Source organism: Poeciliopsis prolifica, unplaced genomic scaffold (genome assembly GCF_027474105.1).
Source record: "Poeciliopsis prolifica strain line A6 unplaced genomic scaffold, Auburn_PproV2 SCAFFOLD020, whole genome shotgun sequence".
Lineage (NCBI taxonomy): Eukaryota > Metazoa > Chordata > Actinopteri > Cyprinodontiformes > Poeciliidae > Poeciliopsis > Poeciliopsis prolifica.
Genome location: NW_026562395.1, coordinates 9,377,377 through 9,396,529, shown reverse-complemented (window position 1 = coordinate 9,396,529; position 19,153 = coordinate 9,377,377). Strand labels below are relative to the sequence as shown.

The following is a 19,153-nucleotide window of genomic DNA, read 5'->3' as shown; positions in this document are numbered from 1 at the left end:
ACTGAGCATCTCTGTCTGTTTGTGTATTCCTCTCATCAGCTGCGATTGTCTCCAGCGAGCAGAACCCCGTCATCATCATAGCAGTGGTGGCCGTGGCGGGGACCATCATCCTGGTGTTCATGGTGTTCGGTTTCATCATCGGGAGAAGGTACGCTCTCGCGGGCCCCATTGACTCTCCGCTCCTGTGAGTCTGCGCTTGTCAATTAGCCTTTCTGTCACTCACAGGCCTCCACCACGGTGGAGTCTTCACACATGCACACATGTGCACGCATCATCTTGTGGCATGCTGCTCTAATGGCTTGTGATGCACCATTTTTCCCTCCCCATCCACCAACCAAATTTTTAAGCTGTTTTTGTGGAGCCATTGTAAGACAAGCACTCCACAGAGAGAGCTTTGGCCCTGCGTTCCTGAGTGAGAGTGTGTGACATGGAGAGGTCATGATGAAGTACAGTGCTGATTTTTTCCCCATCATCACAAACCACTCAGCCCTCTGTCATTATACCCCTTGCATGAACAGAATGACAGGCAAACTCGCTTGTCATGATGAATTTATCAGAACTTCCTCCTTGATGTATTTTAGCAATTCTTCACTTTATTTGGATCTAAACCTTCAGATGAAGCACAATAAATGATTCTGAGTAAAGTTAAAAAAAAAAAAGAAATGCATCAGTCTTCTTTTTCAGGTTTAAACGTGTTTTACCTGGTTCCTACCAGGTAAAACAGATCACACTAACCTACCAAAGTTGCTAGGCGAATTGTTTGTCTCAGTGACTTTTTGTGAAATGCAGACTCCAAAAATATTGCAGCAAATTCTCCAGATGACACATTACATCCTGAAATTGACAGAAACTGAAAAACTGACCTGTTAATAATTTGATCTGAAAAAAAAATGCATACCCATACACAGGCAAGTGGGAAGCTATTTGTTTACAATAACTAACATTTTGACTATGCATTAAAATGTAGAATGTAAAAAAATATGTTTTTTTTACATATTTACTGAAACTTTCACAATGTCATGACAGTATAGTATGAGACAGATGGAGCTCTTCACCTCCATCCTGAGCTGAAGAAATGCACCACTCCATTTCATAAACAACCAATCAGAGGCAGGAGGAGGGTCTTTGTACTGTCAGTCCACCTCATGGAGCTTGATGCTAATGCTGCTGAATGGGCTAATGGCAAAAAAACAACTTACAGAAAATCTGCCATCTATTGGTGGCCATGCTAACAAGCTTTAGCACTCACAACAGGTTCTATTGTGGTGAAGCAACTTTAGCATAAGCTATCAATTGACACTGACGACATGACGATATTAGTTTGCATTATTTTGTATTTTGTTTTTATTCATCTGAAAATGATTTAAAAACCTTAGCCCTGGTTTCCTGTATGTTATGCTGTGGAGACAGTAATGCCTCCTTGCACAGATGTGGGTAAAGCTGTTCTTTTAGAGAAAGTTTATTGCTCATGATTTGTTTGACTGTGCTTTCTTGAATGTGTATGTCAAACCACGTACTGGGGGGACTTTCAGTTCTTTCAGATTATAGGATAACAACACACTACATGCTTTTACACTGCATGTCCTGTGTGATTGTTATGTAGCTGAGCTACTTTCCCTAATCCAGGCTGCTGGCTTTGCAGTTCCTACTGCTCAGCTGGGTATCTTCACAGATTTGTCTTACAAAGCCTTAGTTGACGCATTAAAAATTTTGCAATTTAGGATATTAATTTCTCCCTGTTGATTCTCCCATTCTCTTTTTCTCCACCCCTCCCTCCCACAGGCACTGCGGGTACAGCAAAGCCGATCAGGAGGGAGATGAGGAGCTCTACTTTCAGTGTAAGTGCTTGTATTCATCTGCCCAAAATACACAATGTATGTTTAGTTTGTACAGACACACGCTGCTCAAGACTAAGCAGGAAGAACGCATTAAAACTCATTAGCACCCCCAGCAAGATCGTTATCCCAACCCATTTGATTTGAGGCACTGCTGGGATCTATCAAGCCAGCCTCTGCTGCTGATTGGCTTAACTCCATGCTGGAGATGAAGAAGTCAGAACACCACAGACTCAAGACTGTGACAGCTGCCAGTGAGGGAGGAAAAGGTGGACCAGGATGTAACGGGAAGTTCTTCAAGATGTGTCTGGTGGTTTTACGGGTGACAGAGTTTCTCTTACTTTGCTGTGGTAGGTTTTTAACTGATACGCCACCTCTAATGATGCCTCCAGAGATGCAGTTGCAGACAGCTTCTCCGAGTGGAGCCATAATGATCTGCGCTGTTGGCTAACTGCTGATTTCGAAATAGAGGGTCAGGAGTGTCACAAAGCGTAAAGCCCATTCTGCTGAGCCCAGGCTAGCCACTGTTAAGTATCTGACAAATGCAGCTTGGTCCCACCTACTACAAAAAAACAAATAAACAAACAAAAAAAAACTGTGTGAAAATACAAACAAAGTTGGAGTGGACAGAGTTTAATGGAAGCATCTGTCATGCTGTACTGAATGACGAGAGGCTGTCAGGGCTGCAGAAGCCAGATCCAACGTGAAGACCCAATTTGTCTGCCATGTACAAGTGAGGAACTTGTGATAAGACATGTACTATCAGATCCACAGACATCTTGGATGGACGAAGCAATTATGGGAGCAAGTGGAGGGAAATCTCAGCTGCCACAGCGTCCTCTCCCCAGTGCACAATGGATTTGTTGTGTTTACACGAGTGAATTGACCAAGATATCTTACCACCATCCACTTTGTGTCTCTCCGGCTGTTCTACTGCGATTTTCTATCGGCTCAGTTCTCTTTTTTTATAGTAGAGCTTTTACATTGGATTTATTGGCTTTTGGTTTACGTGCAAATTTTAAAGTACATAAGATCTAATGAGAATTTTTCATCCATTGAAAAGTTATATAATTTCAATTGCACCACTATGTAAAATAATAGCCCCATGCTATATTGGTATGACCTTTCCCTAATTGTCAAACACATTTTCATGGATATTCATTAATTTTTCCTATAGGGGTTTTTCTACTTTTTTTTATCATCTTTTCTTGAAAAATTATAAATTGACCTGCCTTAGAAATCATTCAAATAAAATAAAACAATGTGGCCTCTTCTAGCTTTATTCACATCTAAAATGTCACTCATCATTTTGAGTTTTTTTTTTTTACAGTTTGTAATTGTTTATGTCATCTGTAAGTCAAAGTATAGAACGATGGACCCATAGCAATTTTTCTCAAAACAGTTGGACAAAAAGGTGTCAAGACTGCAATATTAATGTAATCAGAATAACATTAATATTATATGTTATTCTGATATTTATATAAAAAAAATCTATCTATCTATCTATCTATCTATCTATCTATCTATCTATCTATCTATCTATCTATCTATCTATATCTATCTATCTATCTATCTATCTCTATCTATCTATCTATCTATCTATCTATCTATCTATCTATCTATCATCATATTGATGATATATATATATATATATATATATATATATATATATATATATATATATATATATATAGATCTATCTATCTATCTATCTATCATCATATTGATGATATATATATATAGATAGATAGATAGATAGATAGATAGATAGATAGATAGATAGATAGATAGATAGATAGATAGATAGATAGATAGATAGATAGATAGATAGATATTTTTTTTTTTCAAACAAGAAACATACAGGACCACAAGAAAACAGACTGTAGAGAACAAGATAGGAACATAAATACTGTATGTTGGGCATCATAGAGCTTGTAAATTACATGAAGGAAATTGGTGCGTAATCGTTGTATTTTTCAAGATATCATTTGTAATCTATAATCCAGATGTAATTTGGATTGAAGTTTGTGCCGTATCATTAGAATCTGCTGTCTTGTTGATGGAACTAATGTTCATAATTCGTGCTTTGGGGTTACTGCAACTATCTTTTCACCATCGATCAGTTGTTCCTGTTTCCTTTTGCCTAGCCCTGCATGATTTGTCGTAATTTCATTGAACAATGAATGTTCAGCCATCAGCTTGAGATGTTAAGATCAGCTTGCTTTTCCCTCAAGGTGGCTGAAAATTAAACTTTTGGATTGATGATCAGCTAGAGATGAAGTGACATGACCCTAAAGATGCTGAAAAACCCTCCAATGCAGCTAAAGCAGGAAAAAAAGTAAAAGACTCATCACTCGTTATGGCTTACTGGCAATTCACAAGCAGTTTTTTTCCTATGTTAAGAATTGAAATAATCACTCAAAGCTTAATTTTTTATAAACTCGGGTTGTCTAAATTTGGTTTGAAGATCTGATATATTTAAATGTGACTAAAAAGCAAAAACAGGAGAAATTTTTACTTTTTCACCACACAGTGTTGTTACAGAGGTATAAAAATAACTTACCTGCACATGTCTATAAATTTGACATAAAAAGACCCAGCTGAGATCTGAAGTCAGAAGGTTGCTGTTGTTTAGAGAAGAGTAGAGATATAGGCATTGGTCAGTAAAACATTTAGATGAAGGAAAATCAAGTAATACAAGTTTAAATAAGAACAGTTTTAAAGCATCAGTATTTGAGAGCTCCTAAAATATTCAAAGGCATTGGTGTTATATTTAAAAAAGAAAAACAAAACACTCTTTACCCATTCCTCTCATTGAATGATGAGGTATTTTACAGCATATGTTAGATACTGTGAGGCTCTCTCAGCTGCTTTAGGTGAAAGGTACCCGACTGCCTGATAAAATGCACCAAGCGCAAGTTCCTAAAATCTTAGCTTCCCCCTCTGTGCAGGGTTCTCAGTCTTTTCGACACCAGCATCTGACGGTTCAGCTGCTCCCTCTGGATCCCTGGCCTCTGTAATCGTTTGCCTCTCAAGTGCCTGCCAGCGCGTACTGTGCATTTTTAATCACAACAGTAATCCTCTTGCCTTTCTACAGTTAAATTTCCAGGCACCAAGACCTACATTGACCCCGAAACCTACGAGGACCCGAACAGGGCTGTCCGTCAGTTTGCCAAGGAGTTGGATGCCTCCTGCATAAAAATCGAACGAGTTATTGGAGCAGGTGAGCCTATCCTCAGCTCTTCCCATTTAGTTCCTACGTGTTCTCATACATCATGCTGACAGGCAAATATTTACATCTTGAATGGGGACACAGCTTCATGCATCTTATATTGATAGAGCAATTGCAAGGAGGGGAAAAAGTTCATTGCAATTAATGTGTGGTCTGCGTCTGGCACAGGCAGTCACAAAGATAACCGCAGGTGAGAAATTGCTGCCACATGGGTTTTACCGAGGCGGTCAATGACAGTATCTATGCATCTCTAGCATGTCTTATTATAGGTCTTGGTTACACTCCCCTGAGTATAACAAGGTGTTGTACTGCAATTTGTATTCTGGCACTGCACAGCTGCTTTATCTCAAAATACACTAATAAATTTGTCATTGTGAAGTGTGTGAGGTTTTTCTCTCCTTTTTCTACCTACTGGGCCCCTTCACTCATGACTGATTTCAACCCTCGCAGGAGAGTTCGGGGAAGTGTGCAGCGGTCGACTGAAGCTGCCTGGAAAGCGGGACGTGTCAGTCGCCATCAAAACACTGAAAGTGGGCTACACAGAGAAGCAGAGGCGGGACTTTCTGTGTGAGGCCAGCATTATGGGGCAGTTTGACCATCCCAACGTGGTCCACCTGGAGGGAGTGGTGACAAGAGGTGGGGATGTCACTGATTTGGAGAAGTATTTGAATTTGACGTTTTTAGATCATAACCAGGTTGTAAGCTTAAATTAAAAAAAAGGAATAAACAAAGCTAAGGAATGAAATAAATAGTTTTGTTTATTTTGAGTTGAAAATTAGCCGATGAAAAGTGTCAAATTATAGTACTAATATTTGAAGAAAGGACTTTCTGTCTGTGAATATGGCATGATTATTGAAATGCACCAGTAAGTCTTGTGCATCACTACTGAGGTTGACCACACAAGTAACTCGAGGGGATCAAGAAGAGTTGGGACAAAATGTAAATACGGTTGACCCCTGGGAATGACATTTGCCTATCAAAAGAGCCAACGGCAGGACTGTTCATATTTATTGTGACAAATTCCTTAGTTTTCCTCAATCTGAATGGAAACTAGCTAGTTTGAGTGAGTTGGGTGCTAGTCCTGTTTCTTCTTCATCAGGGCAGCCACTGCACATCTGATAGTGCAGCACAAACTGATAGTCATGCTACATGTCCTTACAATTTGTTGTGCCAACTCTCAGCCTGATCAGCTCAAATACAAAACAGGTTGATGTAAACCCAATTTTTCATGCATACGCGGTCGCAAAAATGTAAATTTGGGCAGGTGCAGATGCAGGGGGTTGAGTCCATCAACCCCCAAGTATGTTGGGGCCTTTAGAATGCATCTGAAATTAAAGTGCAACTATAAACTGCACAAATTACAAGTGGTGTTTTAGAGTAAAGCTTAAGGAAGATATTTGTCACAGTGTCTAGGTATGGTAATTGGACCACTGTTACCTCAGGTGTGACGTCAAACTTCAAAGGTCAATGGTATGTAGCATAAATCACACCAGCCATTTATGAATGACTGGCAGGAGAGGCTTAAAAACCTGGACTCCTTTTATGAAGCCATCTACATCATATGGAGCAATGCTTCCATCAGCCTCATGGGAATTCTCACAATCAATCTTTAAAGAATCTTTAAAGAATTAAGCAGCATATTTGGGAATGGATCAACATGAACAGTGGGCCTACTCACTACTTTTTAACTCTTGTAGTTCTGCTCTCCAGGTTCTTTGATCATGTGATGAAAAGTGTGATCCAGTTCTTAAAAAGCTGCTGACACAAAGATTTTGATCAGCTGGCTAAATTAGCTCCACATCCTCTGTAACATTTTCTCATTTAAAGATGCTAAGAAAGGGAGCAGATGGTAACTTTTAATTAAAAACAAATGAAACACAGCTATAAATAACTTGGAATCAGTTTTGGCTCAACCATTGTTTTGTGAAGTATTATGAAAGCCAAATAGAAATTAGGTATTCATTAATCATCTGCTCTTTTTTTTAATCTTTCTTTTCAGGAAAACCGGTCATGATCATCATCGAGTACATGGAGAATGGCTCATTAGATGCTTTCCTCAGGGTGAGTATCTCCTCCGAAGTCAGCGCAGCATCTTTTCCAACTTTTTTGTGCACTTTACCAAAGTGTCCCAGAGAGCAGTTAGTCTGCTGTGGGATCGGGTTTCTGCATAAATATCATAAATCTTGTTCTAAAGCTTCTGCAGCCTTGCAACTTAAATTCTCCCCTCTGGTCAGTGAAGATGGCTGACCTGCTTGTGTTTCTCTATGCGTCACAGAAGCACGACGGTCAGTTCACAGTCATCCAGTTGGTGGGAATGCTGCGGGGCATAGCAGCGGGAATGAGATATCTGGCCGATATGGGCTATGTCCATCGAGACCTGGCTGCGCGGAACATCCTCGTCAACAGCAATCTCGTATGTAAAGTCTCAGACTTTGGCCTGTCAAGGGTGATAGAGGACGATCCCGAGGCTGTCTACTCAACAACTGTGAGTCAATTAAAGTGCTTGCTCTTCTTACCAACAGCCTTGTCTGAATTCTCTAATCAAGTTGCTGCTGGTGCATGAAAATAGAGCAGAGTAAGATGAGCATGTCCAGGCCTTCTCTAGCTCTGTAAATCCAACTTCACTTTAGAAACTGTTCAAAAAGCTTTAATCAGAAGTGTATTTATTCACTTCTAATGTATGGTCAGAAACTGTTAAATTAGATTGCTGTTTTCTTGTGTATTCAATGAGAGTGAATGTTTAGATGAATGAAATATTAAAACATGGTGATCAAAAATAAAATTAAAGTTATTTAAATTTAAAGTACATTTGCAGTTTTGCCTGGTAAAAACCAACATCTTGTTCTACAATGTGCTTCCTACAAAGGGCCTGGACCCTCGGTTATTGAGAAACGATTGCTTGCTAAAGGTACAGACTTTGTTGAAGTTTGGATGAAGATCGGATTTAATTTTACCCAATCACTAATGCTTGACCTTAATATGTGTAATGGCCAAACTCCACTAAATTAAGATTACTGGAAATTGCCTCATTTGCTAGCGTTTCACCAGCTACTTGCCTCACTATTAACAGAGCCAACTGGAACTGGATGAAATTCAACTGGACAAATCAAGCTCAGTGGGAGAAATCCCAGACCGAGCTGTAAAGATGAGAATTGAGCAGAATTGCATAGGAAGGGAACAGCCTGGCTATGTCTTGATGTTTTTATCTCTGTTTTGTTTTGTTTTTTTTTCCTGAAGACGTGTTGAACAAAGCTCTGTGAGATGTTCAGTACCGAGAATGTTGTATTTATGTATATATCAATAACATAGAAGTCTCAGTCATGATTGATCAATTATCCTAAAAATAAAACTTTGACTTAAGTTTTTTTCACGGAAAGATAAAAAACTACCTTGTCCTGAGAAGGAAAGGTATTGTAGAACTGGCAGTAAAAAATATAACAAGCTGCTGTAAATACTGATGACTTCCTGTGCTGAAGGTAAAATTCCTTCAGAAATTATTAGAATAGATTATTGCTTTACTTATGATACTTAATACAACAAAATAAAATGTGAATTACATATCCCGCTTAATTCACATTATTGGAGGTCACATTATTTTTCAGTGTGACCTCAGTCCTCTGACGTTGCTAAAGACCCGACTTGCTGTGAATTAATAGTTTTTTTTTTTTTTTTGTGAGCAATTTCAGTAAAACTAAGCACTTTCTGATTAAATGGTGAGAAGAATATTAATAATTTACAACATTTCTGGAGATAAGATGCTGCATATAAAGGTCTTGGTATATAAATGTTATTTTCATGAGGAAAGACAAACATCCTTCTGGTCCTTTATTAAGAATATGAATGAAACCTTGCACCATAATGAATGTGTAATAGAGTTAACATCTAACATAAGAAAAAAATTAGGCAATAATTATGCAATGATTAAAGCATTACTAATACAGCTGGATTTTTAAGTAGCTAGTTATGTTATATAACTGGTCCAACACTGTGGGAAATGTGTTGCTAAGGCTTTTAATGACTAAACAGCAACATTAACCTGGGGTTTTTCCCCAATATATGCCTGAAATATTAATCTTTATAGTTTTTACAATCCATGAAGCCTTTTTTTAAAAGAATATATGTTTGTACCTTTCTCTGACTTAAGGTTTGTACAGATTTGTTCTGGCTAAATATATAATTGAAACTCTTTCTTTAATTGTTGCTTTATGGGAAACTGTGGGATGTCCTGAGTTTAATTTGTACCTCAGCTGATTGCATGTGTTTTACCAAACAGGGTGGGAAGATTCCCGTCCGGTGGACAGCACCAGAAGCCATTCAGTATCGTAAATTTACCTCTGCGAGTGACGTGTGGAGTTACGGCATCGTCATGTGGGAGGTCATGTCCTATGGTGAGCGGCCCTACTGGGACATGTCCAATCAAGATGTGAGTAACTACATCCAGTAAACAGCTAACGTGATACAGCACATATTCTGTTTATGGATCACCTCATAACAAAAGGGCATAAGAATTTTAAAAGTCTCAGACACTGCTCTTAGGTTTTATTTTAGGCGTGGAGACCATTGTTTTGAACCACAAATAAGATGTCAGTAGTTCATTTTACATGTTTTACAGAAGAAAAGGTTCTTAATGAAAATCTTGACCAAATAGAGACTGATTTTAATTACGGAACTGAATCAATTTTCAGGTTTTTGTTTTTTTAGATTTCAAAATGTAAATTTTAGCCTAAGTATTAGACCCTTGATTGTATCTTTTGTTTTATTGTGATCAGACATGAAAGGAGCACCTGATTACTCTAAATCAAATGGAGAAACGCCAGAATTCTTCCCAGTTCTTTCACATTGTGTGGATAGCAAAGTAAGCTGGGGCTTGTCCACGGGAGGTCCAGTAAAACTGCCTGAACTGGTTGAAGGGTTAGATGAGAGCACACAGGCAAAAACAGAAAAACAAAAGTCTTATGAATGAGAGTTTCTTAGCCTAGTGAAAGAGGTTCTGCTAAATTGGGTTCCAGCTGTAGAACAACGTGAGGTTGGGTAGTAATACTGGGACCCTGCCAGCCTCAGTTCAAGACTTCAATCCTTTCTGGAAAACAATGACATTCCAATCATAAGTAAATAAAACAAGTTCCTACACATAGCTGATTTGCTCATCCCTCCAGACAGAGCACACCCTCCACATAATCACACGGTGGCAGGAGCATCATACTGTGGGAATGCAATTCCTACAGGGGGCTTGGTGAAAGTTAAACGTTTTGGAGTGACATACAGGACAACCCTAGAAGAGAATGTAAAGAATACTGTAATACAGTTTTCCAGCAAACACACAGATATGTCACCATTTCCCAAAGTCCTTTATTTGAGAATCTGTGGCAAGCTTAAAGCGTGACGCTGACAGATCCTCTCCATCCATTCAGTCTGAGCCTGACTTATTTTGCAACGAAAAATTGGAAAAAACTTCAGGCTCTAGATATGCAAAGTTGGTAGAGGCATACTTCAAAAGAAACCAGTTGAGAGTGTCCCAAAATGGGTCAGAGGAATATTTTCCAAGCCGATTACATCACATTTCATAACCATGTCAGCTTCTTTGAGTATGTGGCTTGCAAGAATAGTAAATCTTCAATAATCCAGACAAAGCAATGTTATAGGTAGCATTAATAATGATGATGATGATGATAATTATAATTGTTATTATTATTATTGTTATCAATAACATGTCTGGTATTTATAACAGTTTTACATGTTAAGTTTATCAACAGGAGCGCTTGTAAAGTTGTGGCATCTGCCTTGTTCATATGACCCATAATGCTTTGTGTGAGAAGTCTCCATGACATCTGGACCAGCATTGTTATGTATTTAAATAACAATTCCCAATTCAACAATTCAAAATGTTCTCTAAAAGAACAAATCCACATTAATACAGGTGAGAATATCAACTGCTCCACTTTTAATTAATCATATAACCATCGTTGCATCTTCATTTTTTAAATACTGGAAGATGCTCTGAAGTAAAAGCTTCTTATTATGTCCAACCTGTTTTGCTAAAAAAAATGTCAATTAATTAAATGTAATTTAATTTAACCTTGATCTGATTTTTGAATAGTAATGAGCTCATTAAGTTTATACTTGACTATTGTTAAGTGGAAAGACAGTTGTCTTCTATTATTGAGTTATTAATGGTTATTAAGCACAACTAACTAATAATGAGTTATCACTTACAGTAAAAACCATGCCTGATCAGCTCAGGTGTGGACAGTTGTAGCTTGCTAATTCATATTCTACACATTATATGTGTAGAATATCCATTTATAGTTGGAGTTTTGCTCAATTAACACTGAATGGGAATAGAAGAGAAGAAATGTCCTCTGCTGTTCCTCAGGGATTAAATGTACAGTGTATGTACAGTAAAACTAAGTACATCACTCACATTTCTGCAGATATTTAAGTATATCTTTTCATGGGACAACACTGACAAAATGACACTTTGACACAATGAAAAGCAGTCTGTGTGCAGCTTATATAACTGTGTAAATTTACGCTCCTTAGTGCATTTAGGATGCGGCAGCCTAATAAATCTAAATAATCTATTAAGAAACTATCCAGTAAGGCCACATTTACAACATAACACAAAAACTACTTTGCCATTATGAACGATAGAATAGTCTGATTTAAGAATCAGTTTTGCAGTGGAAACACAATTAATGTTGTATAACTTATAAGTAATGCAACAGCAATGGGTTAAGACAGCTACATAACCACCAGGTAAGCTACCTCTGATTGGATGCAAACAAACAGTTCAACAGCTATGGCTGGACACCTTGGAGATGTCTGGAATATTATTCACACTGAAAATTAGCAACTTGAAAAATGCAACTGGTTACAATTAGCTAACCAGCAAAACACCTTTCCAACATAATTTATCCCATGGGAACAAAAATAGACATTGTTGTGTTGTGATGTTTCTATTGACGGACGGATGGATTTGAGACAATAAAGCCGTCACTAAATACTTCACATGAATGAACCCTAAACTTGTGTCAGCAGCATCATATTGCCGCTACATCCCCAAAATAATAACACACAACGTTATTACTGTGGATTTAAAAGAAGTTAAAGAATACCAAAACCACAATTGAGTAAAAGAAAAGTCTTCACTTCCAAATAAGTAAAAAGTTTTGAAGTGCACTCACAGTTGCCAGAATTGTCTCGTCTTTCTGCTGACACAGTAAAACTCAATACTGAGGCCTCAGGGCTCCATGCAGGGATGTAAAACAACACAACTTAATTTAAAAGACAGGTAATCATGATTTATTATTTTCTTTTTACCATTCTTTTTCTACTGTAGAGCACATTTACTTCCTTTAGACCAAAACTTCCTTTTGCAGAAGTCACAAATTGCCATAATGATTGACTCACCCGCAGCTCTGTGAGTGCTGTTGCCTTTTTCCCTGCCAACTCCTGCCGAGAGAGTCCAACCGCGCCAGACCACTTGAAGCTCTTCCTCACTCTTGGACACTTGACACATTTTGATTGATGGTGGAGGGAGAGTGAGTCTGGCCTTTCCTGTACAACTTCCAGCGTTTAGCACCCACAGCACCATAGCCGAGCATGATTAAGATTCTCCAGCATTCCCCAGCTGGAGACTGTTGATTGAGCGTTCGGTTGTTAGAAATGCTAAACAAGATGGCTCTACTATTTGACAGGCATCAATGTCAGAATTTGTTTTTTTGTGCTTTGTCAAGATGTCAGCAAACGTCCTGTCTCTCTCTATGAGTGGGGATTCTCTCTTTCTGCTTTCTGCTCATTGACACCTTTTTGCTTCATTCTCCCTGGAAACGGTTCTGATGAGAATATCTGATGAATAGATGCACAAACATGTCAAGAGCAGCTAGCGTCTGCTCCATATACTGTCCTAACAGCACAAAATACATGTCTCTAAATAAGTAGGGATACATTTACAAAAAGTTTATTTTAGTAATTGAATTCACAAAATTAAACTCATATTTTATAGATTTATATTTCAGTAGATAATATAAGAAATACAGAGTTTGAAACAGATAGGACTGGTCAGAATATATGTTTTCTGTCAGGTCAGGACTTGGAATTACAAAAATTACAAAAATTATTTCTATTTGCTAAATACCAAAATAATAATTTTTTAAAAACTTTTCTCAAATTCAGAAGTTCATAAACATTTCTATAGCACAATATTTTCCTTAATAGACATTGTTCAAAGACTTCAAGTTTATTTCTATCAAATCGCAGGCATTATTCTGAATGAAGGCCGTTGTCTCTGAGTGAATTTACAAGGTGTAATCTGGCATTGTGCTTTTAGAGTCATGGTTTCTTCATCTCTTTGTGGCGTCTCAGCCGTTGGTGCATGAAACCGTGTATGATGACACTCTTACCATCCAGAATCTTTACCAGGTTTTTTGCTTTTGTTCTGGGGTTGATTAGAACATTACACACCAAACTGTCTTCAGAACACATAAGCCATCTGTTTATTTATTTGTACGATGGCAGAACACTCAAAAGTGTTTATACTTGCACTTGTTTTATCTATATTTGTTAAAACTTTCAATCCACTGGAAATTATGACCTATGAAGAAGCATGGTGGTGAAAATCCACTATTAAATACTTCTGCAAGACAATATCCATGTATGTTCAGTTTAAAAGTCATTCATGAATATCAAAATTGTGCTTTGTCTTTTGATTCATAAAAGTCATAGAGGCTCCTGGGCCATAGTACAAAATATTTAAGAAATGGCAAAAGATGGTTAAAGGAGTTTGTAAAAATCTGAAGCTCTCAGTGAGTAAGTAAAGAGCAACAGGGATTTTTGTAATATGATCCCACCTCCCTAAGAGCTGCTTCAGAGCCTTGTTGCTGTTTTCTCCTCAATAAACTGTTTTTCAACTGTGCTCTGTCAGAGGAAACTTTGAGAATAAAAGCATGTATTCCATAACATTTTCAGGGTCAGTGGAGGGAAAAGGAACATTTTGGAAAAATGCCTGAGCAGAATATGTTTTAAAAGCTGTCATAACCATGAAATCAAAGTTTGCTCATTTCCTTGACTGAATAATAATGAGGTGCAGAAACTGTGAGTTGACAGTGCAAGCATAATTAGATTAATAAAGGACAAATTTCTAAGTGCATTTTAAGGTTTGGAATATGTAATGAAATGCTCTTTGCCTCTTGCTTCAGGAGCTTTTCTTTCCTGGATGTGTCCCATTCCAAATTTTCTTAAATACACAGAAAATCTATGCCTTTATGAAACATGATAGATTAACTTTGTCATTCTGAGATGTATGTTTACACCCTGAAACAAGACAGCAGCAGTTAACCTAGATTTATTTTTAAATAGTTAATATTGTAACTTATCTTTTTTTTGTGCCTAAAACTGTCTTGAAACCGTCTCGTGCCATGGTTGTTATTAATCTGACATTGAGCTCGCAGAGGAAGGACTTCCTGACACATTTTTCTTTTTACTGTTTTTATTTTACAGTTTCTTAAGAACTGGATTTGTTTGGGGTTTTCTTTGCTTTTTTTAAATGGCTTAATTTTTTTATTTGGAAGATTTTATCGGTTAGAATCAGACTCACATATTTGTCAAATTAAAATATTTTAAGAGGTACAGTTTTAATTTTGTCTTAACTATTTTTATTTTAACTATTTTTATTTGCTCCTAAGGTCATAAAGGCAATAGATGAAGGCTATCGTCTCCCAGCGCCCATGGACTGCCCTCCAGGCTTGCATCAGCTAATGCTGGACTGCTGGCAGAAAGACAGAGCCGAGCGTCCAAAGTTTGATCAGATTGTTGGTATCTTGGATAAAATGATCCGCAACCCTAACACATTGAAAACCCCAGTGGGCACATGTACAAGGTAATGATATAGAACCTTCAATAACTCATTTTAAAGGTGATCTCCTGCAATAAAGAATTTCTACTTTTATTTCAGTGCATTAATAGATGATCTAAAGTGTCCCAGGGATGATTTAGTCTCTCTTGTTCAAAGACAGAAAATAATTCCTGGAGAATCGATTGGAATAGCAGCCTCTATATGGCTTTATGGTCAATAAGAGGGCTTTTAAATCAATCTCTATAATGAGTTCCTAGTACTTTGGAGAGCAGTGGGAGTGCCAGCCCTCACTCTGACATTTGTCAGATGAATTCTATTTGCAATCAGACCATACTTTGCTAAGGTGAAATTAGAGGTTACAACTGGTTAAAAAGCCTTGTATTATATGGATAGTGCAGGAGATGTATTCCCCAATCTATTTAAATTGAAAGGATATTGATAAAAATGTTTTTTCTGAAGTAGAAGCTGACATTGTTCATCTACTTATGAGTTTTATTTGGATCGAAGCCTTTTTTCCATGCTTTTCCTAATTTACTGCCCTGCTGGATGCCGTTGGTTGCTGCTTTGTTTCACCTCCTGCTTGATTGTGATTTTAGCGGTACACTTCCTTTCCACATTAGACATAAACGTCTCTCTGTGCTCATCCTGCAGACCAATTAGCCCCCTCTTAGATCAGAGCACACCAGATTTCACCACTTTTCGCTCAGTAGGAGAGTGGCTGGAAGCCATCAAGATGGAGCGATACAGAGACAACTTCACTGCAGCCGGCTACAGTTCCTTGGAGTCTGTGGCCAGGATGTCAATAGAGTAAGTAGATATGAAGCATCGTGAAAGGGCATTAAAACACTTCACTATTTTTCATCTCCATATGTTCATAGTGAGAATTTCAATGCATCTACTTAACTATAAAAGCCTAGAAGAAATAATTCGAAGAAATAAATCAATTAAGTTCAAGTTCCTGCTGTCTTGATATCATCCCTACCACTTTCCTGAAGAAAGTCTTCTCTTTCATTGTATTTGATCTGATTCATATAGTAAACTCGGGAGTTCAAACCACTGATAAAAAAGAACAATCTGGACAAATCACTGCATCAGAATTACTGGCTGATCTACAACCTCTCATTCATCAGAAAAAAGTGTTGAAAAAGCTGTTTCAACTGTTAAATATTTTCCAAACTATAACCAACTACTTTAATGTCTGTCAGTCTGGTTTCCATGGTTACTATAGTACTGAGATCGCCCTGGTTAAAGTGTTTTGTGACATCCATATGAATATGGATTGTGAAACGACTGGAGAGTTGCGTAGGTCTCTATGGTCTAGTATTCAGCTGGTTTCAGTCTTACATAAAGAAATGAGAAATTCGGCCATAAATTAAAAAGTCTCAGGAAAGGGCTGGGAGTTGTTTTTTTTTTTTTATTTCACTGAACAAGAAGAGATCCCGTAGCAGTCATTACCATGGATGATTGAAATACAGAGACACATGGAAATGAAGAAACAAACATGCAAATAGCTGAAATCAAAATGGGTCAAAATGAAAAGTGTGACATCATCATGATCTGAAGCTGCGCACATATTCGGTCATGGCTGAAAACATTAAACAGGTCAAAATATGTTGTAATAGTTGATCAATAATGCATTATCCTTATGATGCATGAGTGTTGGTATGGAGGGTGTGAAATTTAGTGTGCCACAGAGTCGCAGCAAGTCTTTTTTGCCATGACAGATGCCGTTTCCCCCACTCCTAATGATCTCCTGACCATATTGGGATGAAAGTGCATACCTTTACACCAGGGTTGCTCAAGTCCAGTCCTGGAGAGCTACCATCCTGCAACTATCAGATGCATCCCTGCTCCAACACACCTGAATCAAATGAATGGCTCATTACCAGGCCTGTTCATAGCTGAGCCTGGTCTACTGGAGTAAGGCTGCAACTAAAAGTTGCAGGACGGTAGCTCTCCAGGACTGGACTTGAGCACCCCTGTTCTACACAATGTGTATAAGTGCTGCTCTATTGGTCAAGAAACTATTACCTAATTAATCAGAAAAATGGTTTGACTGCCATCTGGTTAACAATACTTCAATCAGTTAGCATAATGAGGTTAGGCTTGTCACCATCACTTTGCTGGATGAGATGTCCCAGAAATGATTGGGATGAAAGACAATATTATTAATTAATACAATGTTAATGGCATAATAATGCAGGTGTACCCTTTCAAAGATCAATATTAATTTCTAAAGGTCATTTAACACTAGAACTAGAAGACATTTAATTATTTAAACTAAATCAACCAAAAACAAATAAAACTGATTAGGATGTCTTTGTAAACAAACCTGACCTTCAAAATATATTAATCATTGGGCTCAGACAGAAAAAAACAGGCATTATTGCCAGTCAGCACTTTTTTGAAAAACGTGTAACCTTACTTCTTTTTACTGGATGTCAAATGTTTGCACCGGTTTTTTAAATGCTGCTTTTACAATGAGATGAAAGGGTAGCATCTCTTTAATGATTAAGCAAATTGTCTTAAGTGCGAAAGGGGTTTAGTTAGCATCATTTTGTGCAATTTGCTTGTCTAATAAACAAGAGAGTTTGGACTGTCAGTCTGACAGAGTTGTAGTGTTTCTGTTTATTTTATTTTATTTTATTTTTGAAACTTGAATCAGATGACTATATTTTAGAAACTTGAAACATTAGACAGAAACATGTTTAATTGCTACCACAGCCATCCAGTCTGAATTCAAAGTGCTCACGGACTGCAGCTGCCATGTTCAGCGTTTTCTCCAGCGTTTCTATGGATTGCTCCTCCTCTCGGGCATTTATGCGATTGTTGCCTCATCGCACAGGTTCCAAGGGTAAAGAACAGAGCCGCATTGCCTCGTGTGTTGAGCCCTTTATGCTTTTTCACAAGGTAAAGGTGTTTTTCAACCAGTTTCTTTGGTAGAAAATGAGAGATGTGAAAAAAAAAAAAACAAGCATGCAAGTGGAACACATCAACCTCATTTTAATTTATTATGCAAAAAATTTATTTAATGCAACAGTCCCAAATTAGGTGAACAAATCAATCATCTGCATAGAATGGCGTTAGATTAAGTTGTGTTGTTAATGAGTCAGTACCACAAAGCATTAATTCAATCTATCAACCAAATGTTCCAGGATTTTTCCAAAAGCACTTTTCATGTGCTTTTTGAATATGCTGCAGCTGTATCATGTATCATGCTAAACATTTTGATGGAAACAGAAGAAAGATATTTAATAGAATATTATTATATTCTATTAAATATCTTAAACATACAGTAGATAAAAATGACTTTCTAAAAATAAGTTGCAGAGAATGGCACTGTCATGCTGTCTGCTTTATTGCCAGATCTATTGTAAAAACAGGTCTTAATCAGGTTTTCATATGCTTGTCTTTGTCATCCTAATGTTATTTTTTCCATTTTCACAATGCAGAGTTTATATGCTCACCAAGAGTTTTGCATGTTTTGGTTCCACCCAGAGGAGCTGAGCTCATTTTTCAAAAACAGCTTCATTCACATCTATTTTATCAGCATGGATTTATACATCCACAGAAGCTGTTATTTTCCTGCCTGCTGGTTTGCTCTGCTTATTAGTTTAACACTATACATGAGCTCTAACCTCATATGCTACAAAGAACTACTGTCTTTTAAAAACAATTCATCTAAAGCCTTCTCTCATTTTAGGGCTGAAAGACTAGAGAGAAAATTCCCTTCTACACACGAGGCAGTTCACCGACTCCTTCCGTTACGCTTTTGTCTTGTATCATTTATCAAAAGCTGGCTTCATAAGCATGCAAACATTGGATTGCCTATGTATATCTATTTTTAGAACTAAATCAGGTCACTCTATTAATGCCATTGGTTTTTCCAACAAAAGAAGAACTTGTTTCTGCTGTTGGTTTGGTCAGATGAGCCTCCAAATGAAATATAAACCTCGAGCGGGGTGGGGCAAAGTATTGAACAGGCCTGTCAATAATAAGCAATAAATCAATTGCCTGATTAATTAAAATTAGCTCAATTTGCATGATTTATCTCTTTTTCTATTTTTGAAGGGCAATTTTGTTTACAAAGACTTCATAATAATTTTTTTTTGTTTTTATTTATTCATTTAGGATATTTCCAGTTCCAGATGTTAATTAGAAACTAATGTTTATTAATCTTTGAGAATGTATTCTTCTATTATTGTGCCATAACTATTATGTTTTTTGCCAATG

At 37.4% G+C, this 19,153-nt stretch overlaps 1 protein-coding gene across 2 annotated transcripts in view; it reads left to right on the top strand.

The window, feature by feature from the left end:
- epha7 (eph receptor A7) overlaps nt 1-19,153 on the top strand; it is a 121,502-nt gene that overhangs the window by 97,543 nt on the left and 4,806 nt on the right. The window contains exons 8-16 of one of the 2 annotated variants that reach the window (XM_055044114.1): nt 40-148; nt 1,783-1,838; nt 4,933-5,058; nt 5,518-5,703; nt 7,067-7,128; nt 7,343-7,552; nt 9,341-9,490; nt 14,751-14,944; nt 15,572-15,727. In XM_055044114.1, the coding sequence (XP_054900089.1) occupies nt 40-148; nt 1,783-1,838; nt 4,933-5,058; nt 5,518-5,703; nt 7,067-7,128; nt 7,343-7,552; nt 9,341-9,490; nt 14,751-14,944; nt 15,572-15,727 (1,249 nt within the window). Of the gene's footprint in view, nt 1-39; nt 185-1,782; nt 1,839-4,932; nt 5,059-5,517; nt 5,704-7,066; nt 7,129-7,342; nt 7,553-9,340; nt 9,491-14,750; nt 14,945-15,571; nt 15,728-19,153 lie in introns of both variants that reach the window. The other variant, XM_055044113.1, reaches the window with a different exon arrangement.